Source organism: Micropterus dolomieu, linkage group LG07 (assembly GCF_021292245.1).
Source record: "Micropterus dolomieu isolate WLL.071019.BEF.003 ecotype Adirondacks linkage group LG07, ASM2129224v1, whole genome shotgun sequence".
Lineage (NCBI taxonomy): Eukaryota > Metazoa > Chordata > Actinopteri > Centrarchiformes > Centrarchidae > Micropterus > Micropterus dolomieu.
The window spans coordinates 13,160,043-13,173,496 of NC_060156.1; the positions used below are offsets into that span (position 1 = coordinate 13,160,043).

At 41.4% G+C, this 13,454-nt stretch overlaps 1 protein-coding gene across 9 annotated transcripts in view; it reads right to left on the reverse strand.

Moving 5' to 3' along the window:
- Window positions 1-13,454, reverse strand: part of lrp2a (low density lipoprotein receptor-related protein 2a) — a 50,596-nt gene that overhangs the window by 26,173 nt on the left and 10,969 nt on the right. For 8 of the 9 annotated variants that reach the window (XM_046053145.1, XM_046053147.1, XM_046053143.1 and 5 more), the window contains 24 exons: window positions 12,084-12,307; window positions 11,414-11,620; window positions 11,095-11,297; window positions 10,736-10,876; window positions 10,274-10,477; window positions 9,554-9,746; window positions 8,660-8,803; window positions 8,295-8,425; window positions 7,922-8,059; window positions 7,534-7,815; window positions 7,157-7,396; window positions 6,508-6,627; window positions 5,894-6,010; window positions 5,366-5,746; window positions 5,021-5,035; window positions 4,503-4,751; window positions 3,684-3,895; window positions 3,371-3,555; window positions 3,035-3,263; window positions 2,713-2,890; window positions 2,443-2,571; window positions 1,383-1,549; window positions 979-1,122; window positions 674-783 (listed from right to left, as the gene is read on the reverse strand). In XM_046053145.1, the coding sequence (XP_045909101.1) occupies window positions 674-783; window positions 979-1,122; window positions 1,383-1,549; window positions 2,443-2,571; window positions 2,713-2,890; window positions 3,035-3,263; window positions 3,371-3,555; window positions 3,684-3,895; window positions 4,503-4,751; window positions 5,021-5,035; window positions 5,366-5,746; window positions 5,894-6,010; window positions 6,508-6,627; window positions 7,157-7,396; window positions 7,534-7,815; window positions 7,922-8,059; window positions 8,295-8,425; window positions 8,660-8,803; window positions 9,554-9,746; window positions 10,274-10,477; window positions 10,736-10,876; window positions 11,095-11,297; window positions 11,414-11,620; window positions 12,084-12,307 (4,343 nt within the window). The remainder of the gene's footprint in view (window positions 1-673; window positions 784-978; window positions 1,123-1,382; window positions 1,550-2,442; window positions 2,572-2,712; window positions 2,891-3,034; window positions 3,264-3,370; window positions 3,556-3,683; window positions 3,896-4,502; window positions 4,752-5,020; window positions 5,036-5,365; window positions 5,747-5,893; window positions 6,011-6,507; window positions 6,628-7,156; window positions 7,397-7,533; window positions 7,816-7,921; window positions 8,060-8,294; window positions 8,426-8,659; window positions 8,804-9,553; window positions 9,747-10,273; window positions 10,478-10,735; window positions 10,877-11,094; window positions 11,298-11,413; window positions 11,621-12,083; window positions 12,308-13,454) is intronic. The other variant, XM_046053151.1, reaches the window with a different exon arrangement.

Consider the following 13,454-nt stretch of genomic DNA (forward strand, 5'->3'; position numbering starts at 1 on the left):
TAAGCTTATTGCTTTTTGTCTTTTTTGTCTTACATACATATTACAGTAAGTAATTAAAGTAAGTAATGTTTATTTATATAGCACTTTTCACAAATAAAAATTGCGAAGTGCTTTATAAGAAAGTGAGATACAAAACATAAAAAAAAACTTTAATCTCCAAAATATCCAAGGAAGGTTCAAATCAAGTGAACTGTAGAAGCCCCTTGGATGAGAGGCAGAACATCTTCAAGTATCTTTAACCAAGTCCAGTTGCTCTTGATTTTAACCTTCCTTGGATAACTATGGATGACTGAGAATCTTGACAAAAATCTCCAGAATATGAACTTTTCAGGAACTCAGAACACACTTCTTGCATTTAGTTAAATGATAATACATTTTCTGGGTTCTTTCACTGGGAAAAGACCAGGTCATACCTGGGTTGAAGTATGAAATAGTCAAAATCAGTGTTGCAGTGTTTTCATGTGAGAGTAAGAAGAGATGGCTTAGAAATGTCTCTCTTGTTTCTTGATTGTACTCTATTGTACGTTGCTTGGGTTAGAGTGTGCAGTGTGGTATTCAGTAACACTGTCTGATTTCTCTCTAGAGGCAAAGCAGATGGCGATGAGGAGGCTGTTAGAGCTCAGTAGCTGGGAGGATGAGTGGCCGTGCCAGGACTGTGTTAAATGGGGCTTACCCACGTGCTGGGTCCACTGCGATGCCAACAGGACTGCCAGCGCCAGTTGGAGAGCCGTTATTTGTGATTAGAGTTTTCCGGTACTGTACCTCACCTCTCAACTTCAAAACCTGGCCGAGCACAAACACAAACAGGTGCAATTACTGTCCTATGTAGCTGTGTTGCAAAACATCCCTTATATACACTGATTTTTTGTTTTCCTTTTACAATCACAAAAACATTATTCATTTTAGTTCAAGTTGAAGTCAGTAATGATAATAAAGGATTAATTTAAAAAACAACCAACAGGACAAAGTATTACCTACCTCAATAGACTGCGTAGCTGGATTGGTGTAGTACAGGTTCTTTGTTATCCAGTCCAAGGCCAGGCCGACAGGGGAGCCAAGGATGGCTGCAGGGGCAAACTCTGTCCTGTTAGTACCATCTGACTTCACCCTGTGGATCTCACCCTGGTGGACAAAGTAAGACAGATTAATTCCAACCACTGCTGATGTGGATGTGTTGGGCAAATCTTGTGTTATGTTTTCCCAGCATCTTGTAATTGAGTTTTTATTGTGTATTTTACTGTTAACACTAATCTCAAAGTTCTAAACTGAAACGTGACATGTACAGTATGTCTCTTGCATACCCAGTAGCAATGAATTCCCAGTTTACTGTACCAGATTAAGAACATGGAAGCTGAAAATAGTGACTTTGGACACTAACTTACCGGGTGCTCCACCCAGTAGATGGTCTCTTCGCTGTCATCAAAGTCAACATCATAGCCATTCTGAAGCCCAGCAACAGGGACCATAGCATCATTACTCTTGTCACCAGGGTCCAAGGAAATGCCATAGATGATGCTGTCTCTCACAACCACCAGGAAAGGCTCTTCAACTGAAAGAAATAACCAATAATGCAAAAGCAGGCTAAACAGTGACTAACAATACATTCACAAACTGCTCTTCCTGCAGTAAAACAACAAACAAACAAAAGCTACGACATTGTGACTTCTAATTTGTGAACCAAATACTCTACCCTAGAACAGGAATTTTCCCTCCAAGCTGTAAATTACATAACAAATTCTGAAACAGAGTAAGGAAAGCATATTTCCTGGATGTGGATTTAGCCCATGGTAAATCTGAAACTAAAAGCTGCTTTCAGTGTATAACACCTAGCACAAAATAGGGATCCTGAGCTAACATTCCGTTATCTATAAAGACGATTGACTGGTGAAAATTGTTTCCACAATCTGATTTAGTTTGTCATCAAAGATTAGAATCGATGGTGAATGGTTGTGGGGCATTTTCATTCTTGGATAATCATTGGCCTCAGGGGGAGACTGTGTTCTGCTTGGCTTGAATGGGCTGAAACCTGAGATGAGTTAAGCTGTTGACCTAATTGGGACTCCTTGGACTTTGAATTAAAGTTCCCTTGTCTTCTTAAGACCTTGAAACACATGCTTATATGATTCTTAATATTTATGACTGGAACAGCTGTTTACAAGAGAATCTAAATGGGAGATTGTTGACAAGTTCCGTACCTAGATTGACCAATAATAAGAGTTTAGTGTTTTCAAAGATTTCTCCTCTTCTAAACATTCAGATGCGCTGCAAATAAAGATGAAAAAACTATAATTTCCTCAATAACCGGTTTGGTCTTTTACAACAATAATCAAAGCTAAGATGAATACCTTATGGGTACATCAACTTATCAACTGCATCTGACCCAACTTCCTTTTTCATCAACCTGAGTGATGAGTGTTTTCCTCCATTTGGCAGAATGCATACCTCTGGTGCAGGTGATTTGGTCTGTTGCCAGTGTCCAGCCTGAGGGGCAGGCACATGAGTAGTACCTCGGTTCCGCAGAAGAAAGCAGGCAGATATGAGTGCACGGACTCCTCAAGCAGTGATTTTGACCTACAAATTGTCAAACCACACAAACACGCCCGCAAAGAGTAAACACAGTAGTCATTCACAGGTTCTCTGGGATTATTCTGTACAAAAGACATCAGCTAATACTGATGCAAGATCGGTTAATGTAGATTATCTTTGCCATACCTGCTGGCTGCCTGGCTGGGTGTACTGCCACCAGACCCATGGGCTGAGGGAGGTTGAACAGCATCACTGTCTGGTTCTCCCCATGCCACTTATGGGCTCGCATCACACGGTTGATGTATCTGTCGGTCCAATACACAAAATCCTCAAAAATGGTAATTGCGTGGGGATGTTGCAGTACCTTTTCATAGAGAATAGCAAAAGAAAAAAAGTGTGTCTTACACAAACTATTCAAAAGGAAATTGAATGTGCTCTGTTCACTTTTAGATCAATAACATGAATAAGATCTATACAGATAATTCAGAAAACAGTCTCATAAACTCACCAGGTCACTGGCCAGAACTTGCTTCCTGTTATTGCCGTCATAATCGCAGTAGTCAATGAAATCCAAGTAGGCATCAGCAAAGTACAACAAATTGTTTGGATAGTCTATGGTTAGACCATTGGGCCAGTACACCTTGTTGCTTATGATAACAGTCCTATTTTTCCCATCCATGCTGGCCCTCTCAATGCGAGGGTTCCTCCCCCAGTCGGTCCAGAACATCAAGTGAACCCTGCAAAATAAATACTTGTCTTTTAACACCAACTGATTTGAGAATGAAAAGCAGAGACCATAACGTGTTACATGCCAAGACACACAGATTCTCTGCATGTCACTGACCTGTCCCTTGGGTCCAGCACCAGGCCACGGGGGTTGGTGACATTTTCACTGACTAATACCGTCCGATGTGTGCCATCCAGTTTAGACACTTCAATAGTCTCCAAGACGTAGTCAGTCCAGTACAGGTTCCTGCCCACCCAGTCCACAGAGAGGCTCTCTGTTACAGTCACTCCACTATCAAATATCTGTCCACAAGAGATTCTAAGTTAAATATGTTTACATGTAAGAATAAACAACATGTAAAGCTGTGAATAAACATGAAAACTATTAATAAAATGTATCTGTGGTGACAAAAAGGAACAAACCAACTCACCACAGTTCTGTCACTGCCGTTTTTGTTAGCACTCCAGATTCTGTCCTGGCTTGTGTCAGACCAGTACACGCGGTCAGTGACCGAGTCAAAATCTATGGCCACAATGTTGCGCCCATCTCGAACCAGTGAGCGGACCACATTGGGCTGTGTGGTTATGTCATCTTGCACAATCTGATTTCGACTGGCCACTAGCAAGAACGCCTGACGAGAATCTGTAAACAGACAATCAAATCTCTGTTACCCATTTTTCATGTCCATTCTCATGCTAATAACAGGACTTATCAGCCTTTGCATGTCTACCAAAACTCTACGACAGGACTGTTAAATAGACCCTACTGAAATGGCAACCGTTGGGGAATGCACTTTTGTCCAGATAATGACCTATTGTATTGCAAAGCCTTTCAGCGGGTTATCTGTGTGGAAAAGGAGCTGATGTCAGGCACGTTCCCCATAAACAGCCCTTTGTTGGTGATTATGTCCTAATTACACCAGGGATGGCCAGTGAGTGACATATATGTTATTTGTCTTATCTAGAAATCAGAGCAGCAAGGAGAGACAAGGGAGAAGAAAGACAGTGTGTCAGTCTCACAGTGTGGGGGTCATGCTCCCCCCTTATCATAGATCATTCCTGCCCAACAGCAAGCAGAGAGGAGAAAACTGAGATATGTAGGCAAATCATCTTGATAACCAAATCACTGTATTCACTGTACAGAATGAATTGGCCTATTTACTGCATTATGAAATTGTAGGTTGTTTTTAAAATTACCAGGGGAGCAATATGCTCAATGCACAGAAGGTTTAAGCTACATCTCTCCTCACCTGAGGCCTTGCAGGTACGCTGGTCTGCTTCGAGAGTGTAACCATCCTGGCAGTGGCAGCGGAAAGAGCCTCTCTCATTATAGCAGTGCTGGCTACATAGTCCAGGGGGATTGCATTCATCTACATCCTCACAGGTTTTGGAATCATTGCTCAGTTGATAACCCACAGGGCATGTGCACTGGGCCCCAAACGGCCCTTGGATACAACCATGGGTGCAGCCAGCATTGTTGTCAGAACAGCTCTCCTGATCTGAGTTTAAAGCAGAGAAACCACAATTTTGTATAACAAAACACTAACAACTTCAGTAAGTGTCTTCAGAAGTGCTACTACAATTTTTAATGTATGTTTTCAGAAAATTATTGTCACATTTACCACACACACTCTACTAACAACATGATCCTTTCATTATGTTTTAAAACAAATCTATAAATCAACATAGTTAGTAAAGATACTGTTTGTTGAAAATGAATCAGAACTACTTGCAGCATTTCTACCAATGATTGAGAGTTTGTTCCTACCTGGCAAAGGCTCGTCTGAAAGCAGTGAGAAAGGCAAGAAAGGAAAATCACAGATAATTTTCAGGTTAATACAGGTCAAATCACACACATGCCTGATTTTAACACAAGAATCCAAAGACAAACAGATAACATTACGCAACATTTCTGTGAAATTAAGCCCCTTCAGTTTACAGAAAACAGGCACTGGAAGAATGTCAAATTGAACCAAATCAATTGAGAGTTTGATCCTGTTTGTCATGAATTTGAGGAGGCCAGCAAACTCAGAAATGTAATAAAACAATAAAGTCTTTCTGAAAGGCAAAGAACATGTTCAAGGCTGACTACGAAAGCAGACATCAGACTTACTGCAGAGAGGAGACTCGTCAGCACCATTGGGGCAGTCAGGAGTGTTGTCACACACGGTGGTGAGGTTGATGCACACACTGTGGCCAGGGCACTGCCACTGCCAGCTTGGACATTGGAAAGGCGGTGTGGGACAGTCTCTTTCATCGCTCATGTCCCTGCAGTCATTGTCCCCATCACAAATCCAGCTGTGTAACACACAGTTTCCATTGTCACAGCGGAAAAGTGAGGAGGGGCATGTGCGAGGTGGGCAGGGATGGTGTTCGTCACTGCCATCCTCACAGTCTGGATGACCATCACATTCCCAGGTAGACGGGACACAGCTCCCATCTGACTGACACTGGAACTCACTCTCATGGTGGCACATCCCTGGGGGCCTAGTAGCTGAGATTCATTAGAAGACACCACATACAGTAAGAACAGCCCAAAATCAGAAAATAATAAAATACCGTGATAAATATATTATAAAATATATAAACAACCTTAGTACATAATTATGCAAGAAACCAAAGGCAGTATTTAAATACTTACGACAGCCTTGCTCATCTGAGCGATCACTGCAATCAAAGACTCCATCACATCGGTAGTAGGAGTTGATACACTGGTGACCACTGGAGCACTTGAACTCACTCACAGTGCAGTTGTAGACTGAAAAATCCAGCTGAGTATGTTAAACCTCATATTCAATATTTCTGCAGTTTTGTATGTATGCTGAGGCCAACTGTTGTGCAACACTGGTAATTAGATCAATAAACTAAGAGGTTTAGCAAATGCTTGTTGAATTTTACAGAGCATTCAATTGACCTCTACAACCTTCTGAGCATGTTTTGCTGGTACAAACACAGCATTGCTGAACGCATGAATGACTAAACAAATGAATTAATTCTTTATTGGGAAAGGGGCAATAAAGCTCCAGTTCAAAATAGCTCAAAATGAGAGACTATGCTGCAAGCAAGCAAGTTAATAATTAGGTCAAACAGATCTGATCAGCAACTAATTTCATAAATAGAAGCAGAATTAAATTAAATTACATATTTTTGAAAAAAAGACATCATAAATTGTTGTTGATGTGATATGTAAGCACCAGATAAGATCTGCAATTATATGTGTAGTGAAGGATAACTGTAATCCACAGAGATACTCACTGCATCCCTGCTCATCTGCCCCATCCACACAGTCCCTGTCCCCATCACAGACATAGTTGGGGTCTATGCAGCGGTGGTCTGGACACTGAAACTGTTCTGGATGGCATGTGCTTCCCAGATCTGTCAACACAAATTGTTAGACGACCTATGTGAGACTATGAGCTAATCTCTTAACCTTTCCTAGCCTTGCTTCTATAAGTAGCTGATTAATGGCAACTGTGTACCATTGGGTCCACAGCAGATTCATTGTAGTTTAAAGCCATAAATAGTTTTTTGAGTAACCCATTTTTTCTGACATAGGTGGGGCATCCAACATACGCACATTATCTGATCCTTGATAAAGAGGCATCTAAAAAATGATGCTTCTCCAGTAGCCTTGTGACCAGCTTTCATGTCTATGTTTTTATAAATAAGGCTATGTATGTAGGTCCATTCATCACTTCAAGATAAACTGTGCATACATTTTTCAGTATTTCCTTTAATAACAGCCTTCTTCCTCCACCATATTTGCTTGTAGTTTGCTCCCTGAAATAAAGTTCTGCCAATCTAATGAATTTGGGCTACTTGTCCTGCCTGCTTCTGCCTATTGTGTGTTTAGAAGTAACATAAGCAAATCTTGTTAATTCTAAGCCTCTATGGGTATACTCACGGCAGTCAGCTTCATCTGAACTGTCCCCGCAGTCATTATCAGTGTCACAATGCCAGGTATGTGGGATGCAGCGGTGGTTGGCGCAGGTAAATTTATCGGCAGGGCATGTTCCAGGCACCCGCGTAGGGCAGTTGATCTCATCACTGTTGTCAAAACAGTCATTCTGCCCGTCACAGCGCCATCCTGCAGGCACGCAGCGCTTATTGGCACAGGTGAACGCAGAGGGGGAGCAGGTGGTGTCTGTAAAAAGAGATGATGATCTTGATTACACACTGTAATATTAAACTGATTTTTTTTTTAAAGGGACATGAAACTGTTTTTGTCTCTGGTCAGGTCAGGCCTGTATAATGAAATGGTTTTACAAAAATAAGAATTACTGCTAATTCCACAGTTGACTTCATCACTGTTGTCATGGCAGTCGTCAACACCATCGCATCTGTAGCTGTTTGGGACACATTTGCCGTTGCCACAGGAGAAGGAGTTGGCTCCGCACTGCAGTGTGGGGGGTTCATTGAAAGGGTCTTCCACACATGTCTGCTGGTTGGGCAACAGCTTCATGCCATATGGACAGCCACACACTCTCTGTGAGTCTGGGGCTGGAAAGCAGAAGTGGCTGCAGTCTCCATTTGGATTTGTTTGCCTGTTGCAGAGGTTGGAACCTGAGAAGAAGAGTGCAGTGTAATTACCGGGAATAGGACTGACAAGTGCAAGCCTCAGCTACATATTAATAGTGGAGAGAGAAGAGCAGTGAATAAAGCTACTGACCAATCTGAGAGTGGGAGTTGAAAGACTTGACATGCATGATGTGGCTGATTCCTCTTCTGATAATGACCATCTCCCCACCATCGGTCTTGCGCACGCGTACAATGCCACCCAGGCGCCAGTCAGTAAAATATGCATAGCCTTCGAGGGACAGGGGCACCAGAGCATAACCTCAGTTACTTTTATCTTTCATCACATAACAGTAATTGCTCTTTTGACATGATCATCATTAAAGCAAGAATGACAAACCACAGTTCAAGTCAACAGCAGTGAAAAGAACTGTAACCCTAACCGTAATGCTCTTTATTTAAAACAAATATATGATCCTGTACAGGAACTTTATAGGCAGCTTTTTGTTTATGCCAGGATGTATTACCTTCAAAGATGGTGAGACCAAATGGATGGGAGATCTGGGTAATGCGGTCTAAAGAAATCCTGTTCTGTCCATTAAAATTGCTGTGCTCAATTTTGTCAAAGAAGGCATCCACCCAATACAGACGCATTGCGCTGGATGGAGATCAGAGCAGAGAGCAAGAGTTTAAAATAAGTCACAGTCACAAATGAGGTCTGAGGAATGATCAGAAAAAGTCATTGCTATACCAACCAAAATTTAGGGGTAAAACAATGAAAAATGACATCAACCTTAAGAGTAATAAAGAAGGTGAAATGGTGTATTGTGAGGCTCTTCTTATAGCCACATGGCTAAGATGGGTTAGTTGATGGCTAAGATGTTTGACTCACCTCCAGTCAATAGCTAGGCCATTTGGCCAGCCAAGGGTAGTGTTTACAATAGACAGGGCATGTGACCCATCACCCCAAGCTCTCATAATCTTCGCTGGCCGGTACCAGTCAGTCCAAAAAATATACCTGTCGAAATAAAATAAACTACGCACGTCAATGTCATATTTCATTTGAAAATGTGCCTGCATTTAATACTTTGAAACATCTACTTTACATGAGTGACAAAAAGCCTATTTATTTAGATTTTATTTGAGATACATTATAGAGCTTTTCTCTTTAAGCCAACTTCTTAGTGTTTACTACAATATTGCCCTTTACGCTGTAATAATCTCAGCTGTTGGACACAGAGGCCTTATGACTTTGAGATTACTGGAAAAAACAATTTGTTTTAAATAATGATTCCTTTTATCAGGTGGGGGGTTTAATTTAAGGACTTTTTTTGAATGGGCGAGGACACCTGAAGTTGTGTTACCAGACATACACTGTTGGTTTAACAGAAACTGATGAAAACTACAAATTCCAAAGTTACATTATCAATAGCTTCATATTAATTTACTATAAAGTCAACACAAACAATGAATACTTCTTTTATACTTTTATGCCATTAAAACATTTTTAAAATCAATTTTTTACTGCTTAAAGTGTAATCAATGTATTACATTCAGTACACATGGGCTGTTAACTGGCTAACATTTCTTTTATTTAGATATAGAATGTAGACATGATCCACTGAATCCGTACATATCTCAAAGGTGCTTTTTTATACTTGTATATTTGACCCGACATAATCAACATAACCCCTGTGTGAATGAGTATAAGCAAAATACCAATATTTGCTTCAAGGAACAACAGTCACAAAAATACTATTAATTCATCGGTCTTCTATAGATTTACCCAATGAGAGGATGCACCACGATGGCCCTCGGGTTGTTGAGGTTATGTATGATGGCTCTCCTGGACTTATCAGCTAGCTTCATGACAGATATGCTCCTGTATCGAGGGTCAGTCCAGTAGAGGTTTTTTGAAATCCAGTCGTAAGCCAGGTCCTCCACTCCATCCACTCTATTGGCAGCCAGTACCTCCCTGCCTGTGCAGATCAAAGCAGACCACCGTTTAACACAGAGATGAAAGAGGAACACATTTAAATAAATAGGCTGTCAGCTTAAATTTTCCCCATGCGGACCAGACAAAAAAAACTAGAGCAGCTCCAAAAACAACATCACTGATCAGAGCAGCGGTGTTTCTTTTTTTGTGTGGTTTGACTGCTCGTGATTTTGACGTTAGTAACTACCTTCCAAAGCTTAGGTGACTGTTTTTAAACTAAATATCAAAACTGCTTGATAAAGCATTCTTGATTAGTCTGTTCTACTCCTTTTCAGGTCATTTGTTTGAAATGTAAGTTTATTATATAATCCATTTTCCCCTGTCCATGCTCCTGTCCGCTCCCTCCTCCATAGTACCAGTCGGCCCCATCAAGCACTCCCTTAACTCCCTGTATAAGCCTGACCGAATCACATGGTAGAGCTCTCTGCTCGGAAAGAAATTATCCAAGGGCTTGGAAATTCTAAACAATTCAGCTAGACAGCCAGACAGCTAGACTGACAAGATGCTCACCAGTCCCATCCACTTTTTGTTTATAGATAATATCTTTGGTTGTGTCTGAGAAGAAGATTGCATCGTCTTCAGCACTAAAATCCACACCGACAAAGTAGGAAGGCGAGTCAGTGACTGGCAGGATGATGTCTTCCTGAGAAGAGAGGTTGAAGGGGATCCCTCTCACAGCCAGCTGGCTGGAGAACAGCAGAAACTGCCTCACAGCTGTAGATAAGAAATCGGAGGACCATTTTAAACCAAATGGCCATTCATGCCAAAGACATTCAGCCACAGAAAAACATCATAACACAAAAGAAAGGGTTAAACAAGATGAATCCCCAGGGGGTTGTTGTAAAGGTGAGTTTCAGGTGAACCATTACATCTTTAGGGCGTTAAGTATAATTTTACACTTTAAACCAGGAAACATACTGAGAGCTGTTTAAGACATAAACTACTAGTGTTATAAGAGAAATGATCTCTTACCAAAACATCGCTTGCCATCAGCATGTAGGTCGTAGCCCATGCGGCATTTGCAGCGGTAACCCAGTCCTCCATTGTCACTCCTGTGACTCAGAACACAGATCTGCTCACATCCACCTCTGTCTACACTGCAAGGGTTTGACACTGGAGACAAAAACAAAAAAATCCCAGTAACTGGCAAAGTTACAAGAAAGGAATTATGGATTCAGATCCATCTTTCTTTAACAATAGCTATTCATGGCTCTTTCTTTAGAAACACTTGCAGTTACAGGGCAGACAATCTGTATCAAACTGTCAGAACTGTGAGCTGCATCAGTAGGACCACTCTGAAGAAGACATATTTGTTTCACTGAGGGGCTTACCATGTGGCTGTTTCAGCTGATGTATTACTGCTACACCGTGTGGAGCCTGAGATGTACTGTAAACAACTTGAGGACTGCTGTCTGTGAACTTGTTGGCTTTCATCACGGCCATCTTGGTCCAGTCCGTGAAATAGACATTATGCTCAAACAGACTGATGCCAAATGGGTGTGGGACCAAAGCACCTCCGTGGACCACTGTTTTTCTATTAAAGAATGTTGAAAACATTGATTTATTACAATATAAATGCCTTTCTACTTGTTTACCCCACAGAATTATTAGCTGTTATGTTTTTGCTTTAAATTCAACAAAAATATTTACCTATGAAGGCCATCATATGTTGCGGTTTCAATGTAGTCATAGCGACTGTCAACCCAGTAGATGCGCTTGGCCTCGATGTCCAGTGTGATACCAGCTGGCCAGCCCAGTTTAGTCCTAATGATCCCATGGCGGTTGGTACCATCCATGAAGGCCCGCTCCAAGCCTGGTTGTCCATTCAGCGCCTCCCAATCTGAGAAGAACATATACCTGTGAAAGGAGTTTAAATGTTAAATCTGCCAGTTATCTCTGAGGTGGGATCATTACTGCTTACATTAGGACTGCTTTGTACAGCTGGGAACACAGAAATAACAATATATGTATTCAATTAAGAAAGTTTATAGGAAACTTTCCTCTTGTTAATTAAGTCTAGCATCCACATCATCACATTATGTCCCCAGGTGGGTGGCTGTGCATCTCTCCAAAGAGCTGTACGTTAACTTACGATAAGCAATTTATCTGTAGCCACCTGGCTCTCCTCCCCCTTGAACTACACTATTGGATTACAATGAGGGTCATCACTTACATTGCTCCTCACTAATCCACCCAGGCAATCTGCTAATCTCACACACACACCCCATTATTCCACGCCAATGGAGCAAGACAGATACTGTATGTGGGGTTTGGGAATGTGTGGTTAGATGAATGAATGGAAACTGGGAGATGTGCTTACCCGACAGTGGGGTCCACCGCCAGTCCTCTAGGGTTTCCGAGGTTTTCAGTGATGAGTGTGACCCGGTTACTTCCATCAAAGTCCACCATGTCAATCCTGTTGACGCTGGCCTCCACCACATACAGTTTATTGTTCACCCAATCCACCGCCAGGTTCTCAGGGTAGTCAACTGATATATTTAAAACCACCTGCATGTTGGAACCGTCCATATCCACAGAAAACACCTGTACACAAAAGACGCCATTGTTGACAGGAAATTAGCCCTTAGGTGGTCACTGTTACCACAAATAAAGATATTAAAGGATAAGTTTTCATTTTGTCAAGTATATTTTAATATATTACTCACACACCCGTAGGTACATCGAAGGTGTTACTCACTGGACAATGTAATTGTTACCCCTGTTCCTAATGGCCACAAAATCGATGTAAGAAATCCCTTCTTACATCGATTTCAATGTCAGTGATGGGAGACAAAATCCGCAGTCCTTGTACTGAGTTAAAAAAAATGACTAAAGTTGAGATTTAGGAGGCTTGAGGCTTCAGCAGTGTGAGTCAGACAAATCAAGTGGGTACAAAAGTCACTCTTGGCGCTTCATTGGACAGTGCTTGCCTGCTGAGCTACTGCAAAGGCACAGTAATGCAACGAGGGATTTTTGGGCTAATAGGACTACAACTTTGGAATATAGTCTTATTTGTCTAACTCACAGTGCTGAAACCTCATACTAGCTATGTTTAAACTTTGGGATCCATTTTTAGACAGAACATAAACTTAAACTGAAATTGTTTCAAGAGGGGATCACGTTTTTGGGTAGTGTGAACAAGAGAGACAATTAGAGCAAGCATAAGGACATGCAAGTGTTATTTTAAGATACACGTATAAGAATGTGAACCTGTCTTTTAAGAAAGAGGATGATTTAAGAGTAGTATATTGTAGTCAACAGCGGCCACACGCACATGTGTAAAGTTAATAACAAGAAACACATTTTAGGAAGTAGAAAAGAGCAGAGAGAGAGATTGTTTGTTTGTTTGTCTGATGATTCTGTCTTGTTTCATTTCTGTGAAGCATTTAAATTGGTTTTCTGAACCTGCCACACACTGATACTATGATGGGACTAGTTTCTCAGACTGGAAGCGTTGGCAGCTGGTTAGGGGGGTGCTGCTCTTAGCAGCCCTGCTTCTTTGGAAACAAGATCCAGACGTCTAAAAAGCAGGATTTTCAACTGACCTGTTTAAAGAGAAACTGAAGATGTGGAAATATCCTGGTAGTTTAACCTTTCTGGTTGCATTCACATGCCCTGTTTGTGCTTTCCCTACTTTTAATCTGACATGCTGCCATGGAGGTGGCTGATATACACAGACGCCCAGTCACAG